This window comes from Rhinopithecus roxellana, chromosome 7 (genome assembly GCF_007565055.1).
Source record: "Rhinopithecus roxellana isolate Shanxi Qingling chromosome 7, ASM756505v1, whole genome shotgun sequence".
Lineage (NCBI taxonomy): Eukaryota > Metazoa > Chordata > Mammalia > Primates > Cercopithecidae > Rhinopithecus > Rhinopithecus roxellana.
In genome coordinates, this window is record NC_044555.1 from 66,144,474 (window position 1) to 66,166,183 (window position 21,710).

The 21,710-nt window shown below is 45.1% G+C and overlaps 1 protein-coding gene across 3 annotated transcripts; it reads right to left on the bottom strand.

Annotated features, from left to right (window-relative positions):
* C7HXorf38 (chromosome 7 CXorf38 homolog) lies at positions 1-20,829 on the bottom strand. Of its 3 annotated transcripts, none has more exons than XM_010363185.2 (7): positions 20,447-20,829; positions 20,149-20,283; positions 12,480-12,599; positions 10,478-10,627; positions 10,004-10,183; positions 3,659-3,818; positions 1-1,523 (listed from the first exon to the last, which is right to left on the bottom strand). In XM_010363185.2, the coding sequence occupies exons 1-6, from the start codon at positions 20,660-20,662 to the stop codon at positions 3,660-3,662; spliced, it is 960 nt and encodes a 319-aa protein (XP_010361487.1). In that variant the 5' UTR covers positions 20,663-20,829; the 3' UTR covers positions 1-1,523; position 3,659. The 3 variants fall into 3 exon arrangements, with proteins under 3 accessions (XP_010361487.1, XP_010361486.1, XP_010361485.1); XM_010363184.2 differs by having other exon boundaries at positions 1-1,644; XM_010363183.2 differs by having other exon boundaries at positions 1-3,215.
* Between the last annotated feature and the right edge of the window lie 881 nt (positions 20,830-21,710).

The following is a 21,710-nucleotide window of genomic DNA, read 5'->3' on the forward strand; positions in this document are numbered from 1 at the left end:
TTGCAGTTTGAATTTATATTTTATTATTCTGAAATATAAAATTTTAAAAACATTCAAAATACACCAGTACATGTTTGTTATAAAAATTTCACCCAGGAGGATATAAAACAGAAAAGCCAAATATTCCTTCTAACTCTCCCCTCTACCTCAATTTCCTTCAGAGGTAACACAGCAAAAAAAAAACTGGGGAAAAGCAAACAACTTTCCAGACCTCTACTATTCTAAAACACAAACAACATTACAGCTTGCTATGCATTGTTTTCTTGTGTTTGTTTTTTTGGTTGTTTTTTAGAGATGGAGTCTCCCTCTGTCACCCAGGCTGGAGTGCAGTGGTGTGATCTCAGCTCACTGCAACCTCCACCTCGCCAGTTCAAGCGATTCTCCTGCCTCAGCCTGCAAGTAGCTGGGATTACAGGCACGTGCCACCATGCCCGGCTTTTTTGTGTTTTTAGTAGAGACAGGGTTTCGCCATGTTGGCCAGGTTAGTCTCAAACTCCTGACCTCAGGTGATCCGCCCCACTCAGCCTCCCAAAGTGCTAGGATTACAGGCATGAGGCACCGCGCCCGACTGCTATGCATTGTTAAGCCTTTTGCTTTTCTAGTTATTATGTCTTAGAGACCACTGCATGACCACAGTGCAGCATCGCTTCATTCTTTCCAACAGTTGCATAAGATCCTGTAGTATAATGTGCTACACTTTAACAGTGCTGCTGTACACATCCTGTTGTGCACACCCTTGTGCCCAGGTGCACAGTTCCGTTAAATAGAAAGATATCAACAGGTTGATATCTCTATATATGATGCTACATTGCCTTCAAGTCCTCTCTGGGGCTTTAAAAAGTTTTCGGAACCGTATCTTTATCAGACTGGACAAATCCAGTAAGATGACAGCTCGTATACCATCATCCATACCTTACACATCCTTGTATTTATATCTACTTCAGGGGCTGGCACATGGTGGACCCTTGATAAAAGCTTGTGGGCAAACTAACTAGACACAGGTAAAAATGGAAGCGTTCATAACCCAAAGTTCCTAAAATTAGAAGTCAGATCTTAAATTGGTTAATGAATCAAGATTCCATTTGATCCCAAGTTTTGTACTGCACATCTAGAAGCTCGGAAATATTTCGCTAAGTTCCTTCATTTGGAAGAGTTGTGAGATGAATGAAATTTCTTTCTTTACTGTTGAAGTTTTCTCAAGGAATTCCATGAAATGAAGGGAGAAAGAAAATATAAGACTAAAGATTAAATACTACCTGGACAGATTAAAGGAGGAAGTTACAGGCACATCTGCACTCACCTGGGCTTTACAGAGTGATAATAAGTGCATTTTAACATAAAAATGTACACCAAATAAACCCCTGCCCTCCACCCATTCTACAGATGACATCCTTGGTAGGCGGCTGGATAGGCACACATCTTCACTGGGCTTGGAATGGAGCCTTTCCTGCAGGCAGCGAGGAACATGGCAATTCTGTTCCTGAAGGTCCACAGGCAACTTGACCCAGTTAAGTACCGCTGGCCTTGGAAACAAGTAGATGCGGGGAAAGGTGAAAGTGAGGTCGACTCCACAGACCACTGCCTACGATGGGGCAGTCATTGCGCAGTTTGGGAAACCAGCAGGAGGAAGTCAGGAGTGGATGACTTTAGGGGTAAAAGGTATAGAAGAAGCATGAACGAATGTGTGAATTTGTTGAAAGAAAATGATGTCTTTGAATTTCCACAAGAATGTTGCAATTTCATTTTTAAATTTTGTAATGAAGGACCAGGCTTAGTTAATAGCATAACTAACATTTAGGCCTGGGAATACTCCCAAGCTAAGAGGAGCCCTTCAGTCAAATATTCACTGAGCATGCGAGGCCAGGCCCCAGGAGCTTACTTTTCAAATGTGTACCATAAACCAGCTGCCAAGCGAGAAGCTCCCCTGCTCCTGCCTGACATCCCTGCTTGTGATGCTGGCCTGGGTCCTGTCTGTCCACTGGTCACTCGAGTCACCATTCTCCAGCTCCCCACAGACCAGCCTGGGCCCACCTCCTTGCCCTACTGCCTTAGGCTACTCCAACCTAGTAGTGACAGTTTTTGGGGGTTTTCTTGAGACAGGGTCTTATTCTGTTACCCAGGCTGGAGTGCAGTGGCATGATCATAGCTCACCACAGCCTTGACCACCTGGGCTCAAGGGATCCTCCCACCTCAGCCACCTGAGTAGCTGAGACTAAAGGTGTGTGCCACCATGTCCAGGTAATTATTAACTTTTTTGTAGAGATGGGGTCTCGCCAACTTGCCCAGGTTGGTACTAAACTCCTGGGCTCAAGTGATCTGCCCACAGTGCTGGGATTACAGGCATGAGCCACTGCACCCAGAGGCAGTAACATTTCTGTACTAATTGGAAACGACTAGAAAATCGCCTTTCAGGCAATGTTTCTTCTTGCTTTCCTCTAAAAAGGAAATATTTCTTTCCTATTCCAGCATTTATATCCCAGCCCAGCCTTGGGCATCCTGGGTGAATAGGAATAGGACTTGCCTGCCAGTGGGTGGAGCACTCCAGGTAAGCCTCTGGCACAGGCCTGGCCAAACACAGCCTTTACTAAGTTAAGCAGTTACAGTTTAGGACCAGAAAAGAAATTCACCTTTTAAATAGCAAAAAAATCCCTGGATGGTAGTAAGTTTTGTTGTTGTTTTTTGTTTATTTGGGAGACAGAATCTCGCTCTATTGCCCAGGCTGGAGTACAGTGGCATGGTCTCAGCTCACTGCAACCTCTGCCTCCCAGGTTCAAGTGATTCTCCTGCCTCAGCCTCCCGAGTAGCTGGGATTATAGGCACATGTCACCACGCCTGGCTAATTTTTGTATTTTTTTTTTTAGTAGAGACGGGGTTTCGCTATGTTGGCCAGGCTGGTCTCAAACTCCTTGCCTCAGGTGATCCACCCGCCTGGGCCTCCCAAAGTGCTGGGGATTACAGGTGTGAGCCATCATGCCTGGCCTGGTAGCAAGTTTTGGCAAAGAGTAATATTTTTATTGCAATAGATTATACAACCCCAAGTTTATAAATATTAAAATAGTTCCAAAGAGAGGAAAGTCCAGGACAAAACAACAAAAATTCCTTTTTGTTTGGGTACAATAGGCTGGTAACTTTTTCCTTTTGCACAGAAAAGGATGTCTGAGACGGAAGCCATGCTGACTTTCACAGAACATGCCTGATTTTTGTTGACAGGCAACCTAAAATGAAAGAGAATGTTTTGATTCTTTTTTTATTTGAGGGGAAAAAAGTAAAATGCTTAAGACAGTTACTCATTTTAAGAAGTTCTCCTTATGGAAACTAATCAATTGCTATTAATGCCATGGTAAGAGCTCGGCATCAGTGGTGTCATTTTAAGGCAGAAATGCTTTTTTATTATGTTATAAAGCTGATTCATTTAATTCAAGACCAATGACTTCAGGTATATTTGGCTAAACAGGGAGTTGATGCTGAATTACTTCACAGACTTAAGAAGCATTAAGTAGAGAAAGAACACAAACTTCAGTGACCTCTCTTTGAAACAATAAGGACAAACTTCAGATTAGACTGTTGTGTGTTCATGATGGCCTCACATGAGAGAACAGACATGAAAGAGATGAGGCGATTCTGTCCTCCTTTAACACCATCATCTGCCTGAACTCACCTCAGGCCTTCCTGTCAGGTGTCTGTCTCCCAGGTTCCTGTGAATCCAGTTTCTGATGTAGACGGAGGCTGTCTAGCTTCTCCATATCTTCTGTAAGGCCATTTCTAAGATCCTCATTGTTTCTCAGAAATTCCTTCACCACTTCTAGTCGATTTGAAAGCTGCAAGAGGAAACCATGCAATGTACAGCTTAGACGATTTTATAGCAGATTTGTAATTCAAATGAAAAACCCACTAGCTTCCAGACTGGCTCCTACTCATGTGCCCAAGAGACAGAAATCTTGGCTACAGGCATCTGTCCACAGACAGGTTAAAGTTTGAAAAACAAAAACAAAACAAACCCTTTAAAACAAAGCATCCTCCACTCAAAAAATAGTGGCCCAGAATAAGTGGTTCTGGGGGTACACAAGGGAGTATTTGCTTGTCTCCTTCCATTTTTTTGCTTTAAAACTTCCTGCCTTTACATGAAAGGGCGTCATTTTATACACACACACACGTGTAGGTGTACAAATAAATAAAATGCCCTTTTCTTTTGAATTCTATACCTGACTTATTATACATATGGATATATACGTGTGTATGTGTATATATATATATACGTGTGTGTATGTGTATACATGTGTGTGTATACGTGTGTGTATACATATGTATGTGTATACATATATGTCTGTATGTGTATATATGTGTGTGTGTATATATACGTGTGTGTATATGTATATATGTGTGTGTGTGTATATATACGTGTGTATGTGTATATATATGTGTGTGTATATATACGTGTGTATGTGTGTATATATATATGTGTGTGTGTGTGTGTGTGTGTGTGTGTATTTTTTGTTTTTTTGAGACAGTATCTCACTCTGTCGCCCAGGCTGGAGTGCAATGGTGCGATCTTGGCTCACTGCAACCTCCACCTCCTGGGATCAAGTGATTCTCCTGCCTCAGCCTCCTAACTGGGATTACAGGTGCCTGCCACCACACCCGGCTAATTTTTGTTTTTAGTAGAGACGGGGTTTCGCCATGTTGGCCAGGCTGGTCTCCAACTCCTGACCTCAGGTGATTTGCCCACCTTGGCCTCCCAAAGTGCTGGGATTACAGGCGTGAGCCACCGTGCCCAGCGATGAATGCTTTTAAATGGGGAACCCTCAACTACAAGTCAAGTCAGGGTTATATAAATCTAATGAAGAAAAGTAACGGAGCACTCTGCCCTAAGACAGCAGTAGTTCTTAAACTGCAGAGTGTACGTCACTGATTCCCATGCAGTAGGTCTGGTGTGGAACCCCAGCAAATACTCACGTTATTGTGAAGTAAGCAAATTGAAAGAGCCGGATGCCAGATGATGGACGCTGGGGATGGGAGGGAGGTGAATGACTGGCTAAAGCTGTGGCCAGGATGCACAGGGAGCGGGGAGGGACAGGGAGGAGCTGCAGATGACCAGAGGGTTTCAGACTGGTCAGTAAGTAGACCGGGAATGTGCCCTTCAGGAGCTGGTTAATACACAGCTGGAAACTAGCCTAGAGCTCCTGCAAGATGCTTGGGCTTTAAATAATAAATCTGAAAGCCACAGACATGTGAAATGAAGATCACACGGATGACATGGTTCACAGCATGCGTTAGGAACTGTGGGCACTGCATCGTTAGCTCTCAGTGACCGTGCCCGGTGTCCTAGACACACCCCAGGGTCCTCCTGAGGCTCTAATCAGATGTCCATGATGGCACCAGCAGGGCCTGGGCACCACACGCATACTCCCAGATAGACTTTTGCCCTCAGTGGGGTGCCCCTCCACTTGTGCGGAGACTTTCTCACATGATAACCTGGGAATGGTGGTCCTTGTGCTGCCACCTCCTGACCCCCCCTGCAGACTCTCAGGACTGATGTGCTCTGTTCTACTTAGTTTCTTTTCTTTTGTTCAAGGTTTCAGTTCTCTTTTTCCATCCCAAATTGCCTTTCTTTCCCATTATCTTCAACATGAGTGTCCCATAGCTGACATTTCTTGGAACTTGTTTTCTCCTTTGTGAAATGCAACAAATGCATTTACTCTTGAAATGTGCTTAAGAGGTGTTCTGGATGGGGTGATTATTTTAGCTTGGGGTTGGGAGGATGAATCAAAAGGAGGCTTAAAAAAAAAGTATTAAGAACAGGGAAGGCTTTGCATGTTTATATGTAAAGGGGGAAGAGAAAGTAGAGATGGAAAAACTGAAAGTACTAGGAAAATTTGGAATGTAGAATATTCAGACTTGGATACTGAAGTGCAGCTTTGTCACTTAATTAGCTGTGTGACTTTGGCCAAGACATTTGACCTCTCTGAGCTTACTTCTAGGTACACAAATTAAGGATGATGATACTAACAACACCTAGGATTCTTATGAGGATCAGAAATAAACTACTAAAAGCACTTAGCAGCTCTGGTCCATTCCCTCCTCCCTAACTACATTCATTTAATAAATGTCCAATTTACTGACAGTCTACTACGTGCTGGTCTACTGTTGGAGGCAAAAGATGCTCAGCAACTTCACTCTTCCAGTCACCTAAGCGAAAACTCTTGGCCTTGATCTCTTTCTCTCACATGCCACATTGGCACACCTTCACATCACCTCTGCACTTCTACCCTCAGCCTGGCTACCATCATCCTTTACCTGGTCCACTGCAGTAGCCTCCTACCAGTCACCCTGCTTCTATCTTGGCCCCTCCCCTCCAGTACCCCAGGGTACCCTCACCACTGCAGTCAGGGGCTCCTTTTGTCATCCCAATGGCTCACAAGGTCCAGTAGGACCTGCTTCTTCTCCCTTCACTTCTCTGACCTCTTCACCCATTATTCTTTCAAATCCTCTTCCCCCAGATACACGCATGGTTAATCCTCACCTCCTTCAACGTACTGCTAAGTCTCACCTTCTCAAAGAGGCCACTCTAACTACTCTACTGCAACCTGACATTCGTCCGCACTCTGCCAATCCTGATCACCCTCCCTCTGCTCTACACTGGATTTCTCCTACTGCCCCACATCATGACCTTATTATGTTTACTGTTTAGTATCTATCTCCCACTCTGGAGATCTTTGTCTGTTTCACTCACTGATGCATACCAAGCTTCTAGAACTGTCCCTGGCACACAGTAGGTGCTCAATAAAAATTTCTAGAATATAATGAATGAAGTGCCATTTTCTATCCTTTCCCCAGTGACCTTGAGTACACGCTGTCATTGTCTCTTATCCCTAAGCTTCCCTGCAGGTCTTGGTGAAGGTGGCTCCCTTACCAGGGTTTCAGAAATCAGTCTTGATTTTAAAGTCTGTGAAAATTATTTTCATGTTTTTTAGCCACTAACTGTGCTCAATGTACTTTAGTCGGATTTTTTTTTTTTTTTGAGACGGAGTCTCGCTCTGTCGCCCAGGCTGGAGTGCAGTGGCCAGATCTCAGCTCACTGCAAGCTCCGCCTCCCGGGTTTACGCCATTCTCCTGCCTCAGCCTCCCAAGTAGCTGGGACTACAGGCGCCCGCCACCTCGCCCGGCTAGTTTTTGTATTTTTTAGTAGAGACGGGGTTTCACTGTATTAACCAGGATGGTCTCGATCTCCTGACCTCGTGATCCGCCCGTCTCGGCCTCCCAAAGTGCTGGGATTACAGGCTTGAGCCACCGTGCCTGGCCATGGATTTTTTTTTTTTTTAACTCCCAGATCCTAACAGAGCAATGAGGGCTGGCAGGACTATGTGAAGGGCACTTAGGTGGCAGCCGAATTCTGGGGCAGATGAGCCCATGGCCGACACAAACTCCATGTTACAAGGGGCTGAGCAGCTGCTACTGCCATTTGGCTCCGAAGCAGAGTAAAATCTCACAATCACAGCAATACATGCACAGTGTATTTTAATGTGAGCCCACCTTTTCTACTGTTCTATACCTTTAAGGTTCACCAAACTAACAGAAAATTGTGGAGATGGTGAGCTCTCTGCGGCACTCCATGATGTGTTTGCAGGAGGTGTCACACTGAATTACTACCATCAATCATTTTTCTCAACTTAGCTTTCTAACCCTACCCCTACTTTTTTTGGTTTGTTAGTTAGTTTGTTTTAAGAGATGGGGTCTCCCTATGTTGCCCAGGCTGGTCCCAAACTCCTGGGCTCAAGTGATCCTTTCACCTTGGCCTCCAAAAGTGCCGGGATTACAGGCCAGAGCCATCGCACCTCGCCTTTACCCCTACTGTTTTAACAAAAACAAGAAACGGGTCTTGATAACATTTATAACAAAAGCCCTGGGGTCATAATACAATCACTGTATTTCCTGATCCCAGGATGCACACTTTTTCCTATTCTAACATCTCAAATGTGAATGCATCTTACCATTGATAGTATCTTGTAATAAACTGGCAGCATTGTTTTTTCTTTCTTAGAAGTAACTGAAATAATGGTATGTTTTACAATTGACAGCATTTTAGATTCACTGAAATCTGGTCTTAACAAATCCTCTGACTTTGGCAACTAACCCTAAAAAACATGGATAATCATATAGGGTACTGAACTTTCAGAAGACGTCAAATTTCATATACACAGAAACCTGACTTCCAACTTTTTTGAGATAACATGCCAATCAATCCTCACATTTTGATCAATTGAAATATTCTGAGAAATGCCATGGTCTGCTGAAGAGAAAGCATGAAAAATGAGAATTTATTAACTCCACCTAGAGACTCCACCCAGAGGACAAGCCAATTAATCCCTATTTCCTTTCTGTAAAACAGAGATAATGGGGGTTAAAACAGAGATAATGAGGAGCTGCCAGCTCCTCAGTATATAAGATCTGCAGCACAGCAGGCGGGAAGCCACAGGATCAGAAGGGGGAGACCTGCGGGTCAGCCCTCAGCCCCAGTGCAAGCTCTTTGGGGCCCTTGCCTCACATGCAAAGCAGGGGATATAAGATGACTGCCAGGTTCCCCTCCAGCTCTCAACTGACACAAACTCCTGGCTCTAGCTTCTGAAAACAGCAGCAGAAAGAAAACTGGGGCTCTAATGGCATTATAAAATAAAGACAGAGGAACTGAAACACACGGATTTAGAAAAGAGAAGATTAAACATGCTAATACATCATTTTAAATACCTATGGTGTACCATGGTAGGCACACCCAAAAAACCAGGGGTACCAAGTCCTTGTGCTAAAGGGGCTCACCATGCTGAATGAAGCACCTGGATCAAAGCTGGAATGGTTAATACAGGCATAGTTACCTGCAAGGAGCACGGCTTCGTGAATTTGCATTTAATAAACTCTCCCTAGGTTTAATGAGGTAACCAGCAAAACTACTTTCCTTAGACAAGGAGGAATGGAGAGATGAAATGATTTTTCCAAGATCTCCTGGTGATCTAGAGGTCTAATCCAGCCAGTGCTGGAATATTTCTGAACCTTACTGGAATATAATTCTACTACTGTTAATTTATTTTATACCTTGTATGTGACAAAGGAGATTTGTTCCTCCTGTACCTGGGAGTTTAGACCATCATTAGCCTGCAGGTCCTAAACTAGAAACATTGATGATTCTTTAAACACTCCCCTCCCCACCTTCTCCACCCTTTTCCAGCCCCATGCCATGCTCCAAGTAATCTCCCTGGCCACCAAGATCCATCAGTTCTGCCCAGGCACTGCCTCCAGAATCCAGTTCCTCTACAGCCCCTAGTTTCTGTTCTCACTCACCTTCACACGACTGCAAGAGCCTTCTGGGTAGTTGCTAGCCACTCATCCAACCTCCCAACTACCACAAGAGTTAACTTTCTAAAAGCTGTATCTGATCCTATCACCCTTTCTTGACTGCTTTTTGGGAATGAAGCCCAAACCTCGTGGCATGGCCTAGAAAACCTTTCGGCATGTGGCTCCAGCCCACTTTACCATCCTCAAACCTGGCCATGGCTCCTGTGCTCACTTGTCCTTGCCCAGGCTCAGACTATCCTTCCCTGCTTTTGCAAGTACTGTGCTCTCTGTCAAGAATCATCTTTTTCTCTTGCCAATTTGTCAGACTCTTATTTGATTCTGTGAGTCACAGCTCAACAGCATCTTCTTAGCAAAATCTTTTTTTTGGCAATCCCCCTGATCAGCAGAGAATGTCTGGAGCATTTTTTTCAGAATTCTACTGTAGCCCTTACCAGATTTTTGCACTTTGTGGCACTCAAATGTTTACTGATGTGAAAGTGAAAATATTTGTTAAGAGGCAATATTAATCTGTGCCAAAAGCATATTCACACTTCTGGAAATTATTTGACTTATAAATCAAAACCACCATTAATTATTTGTTAAGATGAGCTACTCTTCCTCCCCAGAATCTTTCTTTGTGTTGTTTACTCATACGGAACCTATAACACTTTTCTTTTACCTCTTCAGGCAACACCTCTTGTTCTTCTGCTTGAAGATATATCTCTTGAAGTTTCTCCTTTAGTAACTGCATTTCTATTTCATTGACTTGGCTCTCACTCAGGTAAGTTCCCGTTTCACATTCACACCCATCTCGCTGATCTTCCTCAGGGATGTGAACAGCCCAGTCAGATGTCAACAGCTGAGGGATTGCCACACAAATATATGAACTGATTTCATGAAAAACGCATTCCACTGAATTACTCAAATAATTTGTAATTAAACATAATAAACTGGATCCATATTAATAGTGCACTGTGACCACAGAAAAGTTTCTCAGCCCAGCATAATTGCAGATTTCATAACAGCATTCTTTCCCCTGCTTACATTCTAACATTTAGGTTAAATCTAATAAACTTCAAATTCTAAATGTGTGGCTGTTGTTGTTTTCTCTCCCTTCATTCTGTATGCCAGAACTATTAAACATGATTTTTACCTGTTCTATTCTGGAGTATACTGCCACAATCTCTGGGATGTTCCTGAATTCATTCAGAAAATTTTGGATCTTCATCTGAAAATCTCGAAGCCACGTAGAAGATACTTTCATCTCTGAAGAGTGCATGATCTCATTACGACATTTAATTACCTGCAGAAAGACAAAAAGATAAAAGGCTTCCAAATCAAACAATGGGGTAGACTGAGATCTTTGACCCCAAAGAAAAATCATAGAAAGGCTTTGTTAATTACAAAATCAACAAAAGCAGTCGTCAGAAGAGAAGGCCTGGAACTTTCATGGGATCATGGGCATAATCTGGCATGTACCTGTATCAGAGTGGAGGACACTTCAGCCCTCCAGCCCCGCAACTCAGATCCATATTTAGTTCCATCCTGTCTAGAGGGCAGACACCAAGAAGTGAAGTTCTCCTTCTGCCTTCAAGGGTCAGGCAGGTAGCCTGAGGGAAGCTGGCCATGTGTAATGGTAAGGAGTCATCTCCCTGCTCAAAGACTGGTTCAGAGCTAACTGGACAGCAGAGGCCCTATCTGAAGGGGCAGCCTCTACTTAACATGTGGCTTGTTGCCATGGGAGTCATATGAGCCTGTGTTCCCAGATCTTCTGATTTTTCATGAGAAACTGGAAATTTAGATTTTTAGGACAACTAATTTGAAATTTTAAAAAATCATGCAGGACACATAAGACATGACAATAAGTCAGATTATGGCCACAGGATTCTAGGAATAAAAAGATGGCTCCTGGGTAACAGTTCAGCCTTTTCTCCCTCCTTGAGTCTCTGGAGCTGATTTCCAAGCAATCCCGAAATTCCTAACATAACCTGTAGGTACCTGTTGGTGCCGTTGAGGCTCGAGGGGTTGTTCAATCCTCAGCCACACAAATAATACATTAGTCAGTGTAAGAAATACAAATAAGCCTACAACTATCCTTAGCCCTTGAAGTCTTGTGGCCAGCTGGATATTCCACATTCTCCCAAAATCCCTTAACTTAAAACAACCTGCCAAAGAACAAGTTCATCGGCTCTGGGTATACCCACAGGATGAAGCAGCCAACACAAAAGTCTTTTAAATACTGTTGGAGCACCAGGAAGCTGGGTCTAGGGAGTTTCCTGATGTGGAAATCATGATGAAAAGAAAATAAACTTTGGCCTCTATCTTTAGAAAAATGGTCTTGTCTAATCATGTATTAATATATAATTCATATAGAGTTTTCCACAGTTTGGTTAAAAGATATTAAAGGGTTCAACTACTATGATAGTTCTTTGTTTCTGCTGATATCATAAAGGAGTCTCAAACCTGATAGTTGCTGGTATGCAGACAAAAGATAACATGCATTTTCTCTACCTATTATAAATAATCCAGGTATAGCTATATACTCTTTCCAATGACCTTCAGGGTAATAAATGTATGAGCTGTTCTCTGGTGAACTAGAGAAAAATCTAAATTTCCCAGAGGAAATCTAACAAGCACAGTGATCTATTCTGACACTGTTATCCATCAGTATTCAAGTTTTCTTCAGTTCCATATCATTTGGTCTTGCAGCTGCTTAGCCAATGAGATTCAGAAGGGTAGGATTCCAATGCTGGCATACAACAGGCAGAATGATGCAATGTTTTGTATTTTTTTTAATAAGGAAAATTATTTTGGTTCTGTTTATGGCAGAACAGGGAAGAGACTTTTAGGTTCATCTATTTCAGTGGCAAACGGCACAATGAGTTGTTAGGAAACTAATTCAGGAGAACTACTCTTGACTGCATTTGCACTGGGGTTCTTGGACATTACAGAAGACATGATATGAGTCACACTAGCTTGCTTAGTGATGCCAACTTTGAACCCAAGTCTAACTTTCTTTGTACACCACTGTTCAGGGAACTACTAGGTGTTATACCTGCATGGCTGGCTTAGCATCACAGGTGTATCTCATGACTGGCTCTCACAGCATAGACCCAACAGACTCAGGGTATGCTTTTGAATCTGAAAGCTCTTACCTCTGTGACTTTCTTTCGATCAACCACGAAGTGATCGCAGGAGTTGATGAGACTTAAAAGAGCAACCGCATCACATTCCTCAGGTCCTCGTTTGTCTGCTAGTCCTCGGGGCATGAAGGCCTATAGTAAGGGAGGGAGGAGGGGGACCTGAGCCTCTTCCAACTCTAGGAGATGGAAAGGCGATGGTTACTTGTCTGTTTTCCAAATTATGACTGAAATTCTCTTACGCACTGAGGTTTCAACTTAGAGCCTCATGGGCCCAAAATGCAAGTAGGGAAACAGTGTCACAAATAAACCTTGGTCAAGGGCAGTAACTGAAGGGCTGTACTATCCCTGCTATTAGATACATATGATATAACTGGCTTTCCATCCTGTCTTAATGGCATATAAACAGAAAGCGTGAGTAGAAGGCACCTTTTTTCTTTTCCTTACTGAAATTTCAGTGGTTGAGTTGTTAAATAAAAAGATTTAAAAATAAAATAAAAGTGGACAGATTCTAAATGACTTGAGGAAGTTCGGTATGGAAGTAATACATTAAGAGTCTGGGCTTTGGAGTGAAAACTGGGTTCAAACGCCAGCTCTGCCATTTGCCAGCTGTGACCTTGGTCAAGTCACCCTCAGATTCCTTATCAGTAAATGGGGGATAACTGTCCTTATCTACTTCAAAGGATATTGTGAGAATGAAATAAGAGAATGCAGGTATAGCACTAGCACAGTGCTCGCCACATGCCAGTAACCAGGACATCAATGCTGGCAATTATTATGTAGATGGTGCAAGGCGAGTAGGACCCACATAGGAGTTACAGATAGAATCCGGGGATGAGAGATACTAGATATACCAGAAGGGCCTCAAGCTAGCAGGATCTTGCCTTTAGTAGGATTTTATGGCACAGACTCCCAAAATGGTGTTACAGGAAAGCCTGGGCGTATTTCTTTCCTGAAATATTTCTCAACTTATATCGGGATGCAACAACTTTACTAAGCTAAGAATCACAAGGGTTCTCTCCTGCCAAGGGAGTAACAAAAAGTTACTCACAATAAGAACTCTAAATAGGCTGGGTACAGTGGCTCATTCCTGTAATCCCAGCACTTTGGGAGGCAAAAGCGGGAGGATCACTTGAGCCCAGGAGTTTGAGGCCAGCCTGGGCAACAAAGCAAGACTCCCATCTCTATTTAAAAAAAAAAAAAAAAAAAAAAATTAGCCATGCATGGTGGTGTGTGCTATAGTCCCAGGTACTCAAGAGGCTGAGGCAAGAGGATTGCTTGAGCCCAGGAGTTCAAGGTTGCAATAAGCTCTGATTACACCACTGTACTCCAGCCTGGACAAGAAACCAAGACCCTGTTTCAAAACAGAAACAAAAACAAAAAACAACAAAAAAAAACCTCTTTTATTTAAGAGACCTGTTCTATTGAAAACACATCTCAATAGGCAAGCAACTACAATGCCTCCTACAGGGCTGCTCATGAAAGCATTCTGAAAAGGCTGGGGTAAGTGCTCATGTATGCCAAGGAGAGTCAGCGCTACGTTCCTGATGGTGGTGAAATCATACACCTGAGTCCCACATAATTCAGAATTTTGTAAACCCTGGCTGGCCCCTATCAACAGGTACAGTAGCCAGTACCATCACTATCTTTCTGTGCCTTAATAGCCACAGACACGCTGACCCTCTGAAAGAAGTCTATTATGGGCCAGGTGCACACCTGTAATCCCAGCACTTTGGGAGGCCAAGGCGGGTGGATCACCTGAGGTCAGGAGTTCAAGACCAGCCTGGCCAACAAGGTGAAACCCCATCTCTACTAAAAATACAAAAACCAGCCGGATGTGGTGGCACGTGCCTGTAATCCCAGATACTTGGGAAGCTAAGGCAGGAGAATCGCTTGAACCCAGGAGGCAGAGGCTGCAGTGAGCCAAGATTGCTCCACTACTCTCCAGCCTGGGCAACAGAGTGAGACTCTGTCTCAAAAAAAAAAAAAAAAAGAAGTCTATTATGGATGCTACAAAGGTTAACAAAGAAGCTAACTAACTTACCACAGGCAAACTAATGCCATGAAACTGAGGAAAAGAAGCTCTGAAAAATACAAAAAAAAAAAAAAAATTAGGCATAGTGGCATACACCTGTAGTACCAGCTACTTCAGAGGCTGAAATGGGAAGATGACTTGAGCCCAGGAGGTGGAGTTTGCAGTGAATTGAGACTGTGCAACTGCACACAAGCCTGGGTGACAGCACAAGACCTTGTCTCAAAAAGGAAAAAAAAGAAACTGCTGAATTCAACTGTTGCTGGGAAGAAAATGCAAAGTTAGTGGGGTCTTAGTCACCTCCAAATCAGGTGTAGTAGTTTTTCTTTTCCATTATAAGGTAGGTCCTGTCTGGCATTTTCTCATCAATATAAGCCAATCTCTTCCATGTTCAAGTTTTTGTTTTGTTTTGTTTTTTAGAGACAGGGTCTTGCTCTGTTGCCCAGACTGGAGTACACTGGCACAATCACAGCCCACTGCAGCCTCAAACTCCCAAGCTCAAGCAATCCTCCCAACTCAACCTCCCAAGTACCTGGGAGGATTACAGGCATGCACCACCATGCTTGGCTAATTTTTTGTATTTTTTGTAGACATGGGGTTTCGCCATGTTGCCCAGGCTGGTCTTAAACTCCTGGAGTCAAGTGATCCGCCTGCTTCGGCCTCCCAAAGTGCTGGGATTACAGGCGTGAGCCACCGTGCCTGGCCTTGTTAAAATTTTATTTTAGTAATTATTCCCTTTCTTCAGAACAGGAAGCCAACAGGGAGGCTCTGCGGCATCCTTGCAGTGAAAGCAGTGTCTTAAAATTGTATTGCATACCACCGTGTTCCACGTGCCAAACGCACAGCAGTGAGAAACATGTTATTGCCTCTATCCTCCACTGTCTCTTTGCTGAGTAGGAGATGGGGCTGGAAAATAAACAGAGGCCCAATCTAAAAAAAATTGGCCCACCGTGCCGGGCCTTATTAGCTCTGGAAAGGTGTGGGGTTTATTCTAAGGCCATCAGGAAGCCATCAAAGGGTTTTAGGATGATCTGATTCCCATTTGAAGACTGTACATGCTGCTGTGTGAAGGACTGACCAAAGATGCTCAGAGCAGCAGAGGCCTGGTAGGAGAGGGTGAGAGTTGTGACGTGGAAATGGAAAAGAGGATTCCAAAAGTATTTTGCAGTTACAAACAAGGAGAGAGGGGGTACTGAGAGGGAAAGAGGTGAAACAAGAGTGATTCTAGAAAGTTGGTAATGGGGAATGGGCATAGGGTAGGGGGCAAAGACAAACTGCTCTACTTTCGAACTAAATAAAATGTGCTCCATAGGCGATGGAGTGGAGGGGGCAAGTAAGCAGTTGGATGTGTGCGTCTAGAACTCAGAAGAGAGGGCAGGACTAGAGCCACCAATTTGGGAGCCAGTTAGCATTTAACACCACAGGCCTGGGCAATGTCACCAGAGAAGAAGGGAACAGAAGAGGCCCGACCTCGAGTCCTAGGGAAGGCCAAAAGGCATTCAGAAGGAGGCTGAGCAGGAAGAGCCAGGGAGATGGAAGGAAAGCCAAGAGGGTTTCAAGAGCAGCCAGTAGTGCCAAATGGCTCTGGGAGGTAAGAGAGACGAGGTCACAGATGCAGTGGAGTGACAGAGGCAGAAGCCGAGGCAGAGTGGGTTGAAGAGGAAGTGAGAGCAGAGAAGAAGAGAACAGGCATGAAACCTCTTTTTTGAGATGCTCTGCTGGATACGTGTATGGGAGGCAGAAGGAGAGAATGGATCAAGGGACATTTTTCTTTTTCTCTTTTTTTTTCTGAGATAGGGTCTTAGTGTCACCCAGGCTGGAGTACAGTGGTGCCACCACAGTTCACTGCAGCCTTGACCTCCTGGGCTCAAGCAATCCACCCATCCCAGCCTCCCAAGTAGCTGGGATTACAGGCACACAACACCACAGCTGGCTAATTTTTTTTGTATTTTTTTGGTAGAGACGGGGTTTCATGCTGGCCAGGATGGTCTTGAACTCCTGACCTCAAGTGATCCACTCGCCTCGGCCTCCCAAAGTGCTGGGATTACAGGCGTGAACCACCGCGCCCAGCCACGCCCAGCTAATTTTTGTGTTTTTTTGTGGAGACAGTTACAGGTTTTTGCCATGTTGCCCAGGCTGGTCTCGAACTCCTGAGCTCAATCAATCTTCTCACCTCTGCCTCCCAAAGTGCTATGATAACAGGAATGAGCCACCACATCTAGCCCCTTGAAATCTTATTTTCCAAGTATTTATTCAACTGTTTTTTAAAAAAAACAGCTTTCTTGAGATATAATTCACCCATCTACACATTACAATTCAGTGCTTTCCAGCATATTTAAAGAGGTGTGCAACCATCACTACAGTCAATTTTAGAACATTTTCATTGCCACGAAAAGAAACCCCATACCCATTAGCTATCATCCCTCATTCCCCAAAGCCCTGGCAACCACTAATCTACTTCTGCTTCTGTGGATTTGCCTATTCTGGACATTTCTTTTCTTTTCTTTTCTTTCTTGAGACGGAGTTTGGCTCTTGTTGCCCAGGCTGGAGTGCAATAGCACAATCTCGGCTCACGGCAACCTCCACCTCCCAGGTTCAAGCAATTCTCCTGCCTCAGTCTCTGAGTAGCTGGGATTACAGGCATGCGCCAACACGCCCGGCTAATTTTTTGTATTTTCAGTAGAGACAGGGTTTCTCCTTGTTGGTCAGGCTGGTCTCAAACTCCTGACCTCAGGTGATACGCCCGCCTCAGCCTCCCAAAGTGCTGGGATTACAAGTGTGAGCCACCGTGCCCGGCCTGGACATTTCTTATAAATGGAGTCTAAATGGAATTTATATAAAATGGACATTTCATATAAATATAATATGTGACTGGCTTCTTTCACTCGGCATACTGTTTTCAAGATTTATCCACATTGTAACATGTATCAGTACTTCATTCCTTTGTTACACTGTTACAGCAAAACAATATTCCATTGTACAGAGATACTGCATTTTAAAAATTCCATTCATCAGCTGATGGGTATTTGGGTTGTTTCTACCTTTTGGCTATAGTGAATGGAGCTGCTATAAACATCTGTGTACACTTTTTTGTATGAATGTATGTTTTCATTTCTCTTGGGACTATACCTAGGTAGGGAATTGCTGGGTCATGTGGTAACTGTTTAATTCTTTCTTTTAAAAAATTTAAATAAACCATGGCTATATTAAAGCTTTTTCTATGGAGATGGGAATGAGCTGCAAGAGAGAGAGTGGACAACTGAAGCCTCAAAGGCCTTGAGCAAGAGAAAAGGGATAAGATCCAACACACGAGCGGAGGTATGAGGCAATAAGAGGAGAGACACCCTTCCTCCTCTGTAGCAGAAGGAAATAGATGGTGCACATGGAGATTAGTTGGTGTTGGCAAAAAGAAGAGGAAGTATAGTCAGCCCTCCATATCTATGGGTTCCACATTCATAGGATCAACCAACTGTGGATGAAAAATTCTCAGAAAAATAAAATAATACAATAGTAAAAAGTAATAGAAATTTTTAAAAAATACAGCATTAACTATTTACACAGCACTTACATTGTATCAGGTATTATAAGTAATCTAGAGATGATTTAAAGTATATAGGAGAATGTATGTAAGTAATATGCAAATGCCACATACATCATTTTGTATCAGGGACTTGAGCATCTGTGGATTTTGGTATCCTTGGGGGTCCTGGAAGCAATACCCCACGGATAAGGAGAGACAACTATATATGTCCAGGGGCCTCCATCAATTCCGTGAAGCACGAGCAAGGGCGGAGGAACGGGAGTGGGGATTTGCTGAGGAAAAGTAGTAGTCTCCAGAAACAGAAGCCTAGAGAGAGATGTGGCCAGACCACTGGGGCTCATGATCAAGAATGAAAGTGAAACCAGTCAGCTCCCTTGTGAGATTCTTTCCCACTAATCAGAAGCAGAAAATGTTGTCATCAGGACTAGAGTTGGGCCAGGCAAGTTCAGAGAAAGGAGAAAAAAAAAAAAAACGGAGATAACAGCAAGGGACTGATTATAACGATGGGCCATGGAATCTGGGCTAGCTGAGGTGACAAAGGCAGGCAGGAGAGCAGAGGGTACTGGGTATTCAGGAAGCAGTGGAAGCCTCAAAGAAGCGGAAGTAGTATGGGGCACAGGGTTGGGGGCAGGGGTGTGTGAATAAGTGTGCCAAAGGCCAGCAAGATGTTAGACACTGAGACTTCCTGTGCCAAGGTCCAGGGTGTGGGCATGCAAGCAGGAGGCTGAGGGGGAGTGCAGCAGAGGATGCTAGAATCAGGAGCCCAGAAACTGAGAGGATGGGGTTGGACTAGAAGGTCTGTAAATGACAGCAACCAAGAGGAGCAAAGAGGGGTATAAGGAGGTAGCACAGGCTACAAGAGGATTCCAACGGTGTGAAAGCAGCAACGGAGCCCAAACAGATGAGGGACAGGCATTGCAAAGGGCAGAGTTTTCTTTCTTTCCGTTTTTTTCTCTTTTCTAGGTAAAAGTAGAAGTCAGCAACTCTATGGCTGCAGTAGGAAAAAAATGGGGAAGAATATGTAGATGTGGTGGGTTTGCCGGCTTGTGATACCCAAAAGTCTGGGGACCCCGATACAGTTCAATTTTTTAAGACAGGGTCTTGCTTTGTCACTCAGGCTGGAATGCAGTGGTGTGATCACGGCTCCCTGCAGCCTAGACTTCCCGGGCTCCAGCGATCCTCTTATCTCAGCCTCCTGAGTAGCTGGGACTACAGGCACGCACTACCACACCGAGCTAATTTTTGTATTTTTTGTAGAGACGGGGTTTTGCCATGTTATCCAGGATGATCTTGAACTCCTGAGCTCAAACCATCCTCCCACCTTGGCCTCCCAAAGTGCTGGGATTACAGGCATGAGCCACCGCTCCCGGCCCCAATTCCTTTCATTTTTGAGATTGGGGAGCACAAGCTGGCCCAGTGTCACACCACAGCAGCTGAGCCAGGACTCAGATCACCTGCTTCCCAGGCACTGCTCCTTTCCAGTGCCCACTCTGTGCCTGCTGATAACTACTGGCATGTAGACTGACTGCTAAAGTCAATTTGTGTTAGGAAGCCACTTCTGGCTGTCCCTCTCCGTCCCTTACTGGGCAAAAAAATTTCCCACTCTGTCTACTTAGTAAGTGACATTGCCAAGATCTGAAGACAGATCCGGCTGCCTACCCCATCCCCAGCTCCGCAAAGTGCCTTTAGCTGGGCACTTAAGGTGCTTTCTATTTTAGCCCTAACTTCCCTTGGCTTACTCTGTCATCCTTATAGCATCCTATAGCCAAAAAGAGCTGATGAGCTGTTCAGTGAGTCTCCCTCCCTCCCTGCCTGTGCTCATGATGCTCGCTCTACATCTTGCCCCTACATCTCTTGTAGAAATCTTTCCTTAACTTTCCAAGCAGGGGTAACAAACTCAAATGCCCTCAGGAAGCAGACGGGTAGAAGAAAGCTTCTACTTCACTAAGCTGGGTTGGGTCCCCCATACCACCCCTGAACCGCCTAGATCCTTGATCAATCTCTCTCTCCGCATCTGTTTATGAGGCCCCGGCGACCACAGGACCAGATAGCCACCCCGAGTGCTGGGTGACCCGCCGCCTCCTCCTTCCGTCCCGGCCTCAAGCGCTTACCTTGGCCACCTCCCAGGCGTCCACGGGCCAGCGGCCCGGCCGGCAGTTTCCCCAGTGCACGTCTCCATTTCTGTTGATGTGATGTCTCAAAATCTCCTGTTTCCATTCAGCGCACACCTGACACTGAGGCTGAAACTACAGGAGGCGGTGGTGAGGAGGGGCCCAGGAGGGAGGGGCGTCGCGGTTGGCCCCGCCTCGCGGAGGGAACAGGACACTTGCGCTCTGGGTCTGGGACAGGAAAGGGGATGAGGAGGGGTGGGGTGGGCGCGGTGGTCAAGGCCCCGAGCCAGGTGCTCACCTGACGGGCGCGCGGGCTGCACCGTGAGCCGCCGCGGCAGACGGCGCGAGGCCCCAGGCCGGGGGCTGCGGCGAGTAGGCCGTGGTGGAAGGAGAGCACCTCACGGCCGACGAAACCCTGCAGGCAGCTGCGCAGCAGCAGCAGGCAGTGGCCCGCCTTCACCCAGTTCTTGTACTCAGCGCAGTTGAGGCGCGCCGCTAGCTCCGACAGCACCATGTCTCCCCGCTTGTACCCAGGAGACTGCGGGGCGTGGCGGACGGCAGTGCGCAGGCGCGGCGGACGGCAGTGCGCAGGCGCAGAGCCTGGGAGGTGCCCGAGGCAGCGGCGCCTACGCCTGCGCCTGCGCGGCGCGGCGCCACCGATCCCGGGGCGGGGCGTCTTGACTTCCGGGGCACGTCGGCTCCACCCCACTTGGGTGACGTCTGACGTCTAAGAACTTTGGTGCTTGGGGAAGCAGCCGCTATTTGAAACCCTTAGGCCTTCTTCGTCCCCCAGAGATCCTGTCAGCATCCAATTCGACTTCCTCTCCTAATGTAGGGCACTTCTGTTTTAACTTTTTTTTTATTGTACAGATGTACAAGATGCTCAGGGCACATTACTTGAATCGTGTATGTTCTTTGCATTATACAATTCTAGAGTTACTGGTTCCTAAGCCCACACACCAGCTGTAGCAAATAGAAGTATTAGTGAACCGTGACCGCTGGCTGCCGGCGGTGTGCCAAGCTGACCCAAAACTCAACATCCCCCGCCACTGGACCACCTAGAAGGGGGCATTTGCCTGCTTAGGGCAACACATCATTTGGATTCTAGAAGGCTGCACATCTGAGCCAGATAAGGACATCCTGAAGCACCTAGCAAAGGTTAGACGATAACTATCTAGTATTCTTGGTTATATGATAATTAGTGCTCCTTGCACATGGAAGTCTGATTTAAGTTCCAAAGAAGTGCCACAAAAGTCAGAAGGCATTGGGATTGTCAACTCCAAGTGACAAGTCAGGTCAGTTTTAGTTGTTTTTAGTGAGCTTTCTGAGCTTGGAAAACATGTCAATATTGTGTGTAGTTAAAAGCCTCTGAGGAAAGAGTCCAAAACATTAAACTTTCCCCTGACTGTGGTTCACAGCAAAAATGCCCAGTGTTTAGAAGCACTAGCTCAGACTCAAACTGCCCCTTCTTAGCAGTTCGATCTTAAGCAACCTTAATCTGATCTCAGGCAAATTACATTTCTCTGGGCCTCCATTTAGTCATTTTTAAGAGGAGGATATCA

Coding starts and splice junctions, on each gene's coding strand:
- C7HXorf38 (XM_010363185.2), bottom strand. CDS start 20,662: ATGGTGCTGTCGGAGCTAGCGGCGCGCCTCAACTGCGCTGAGTACAAG. Junction 12,600..20,148: donor ACGCCTGGGAGGTGGCCAAG/GTAAGCGCTTGA, acceptor CCCTTACTATAG/GCCTTCATGCCCCGAGGACT. Junction 10,628..12,479: donor ATCGAAAGAAAGTCACAGAG/GTAAGAGCTTTC, acceptor GTCTTTCTGCAG/GTAATTAAATGTCGTAATGA.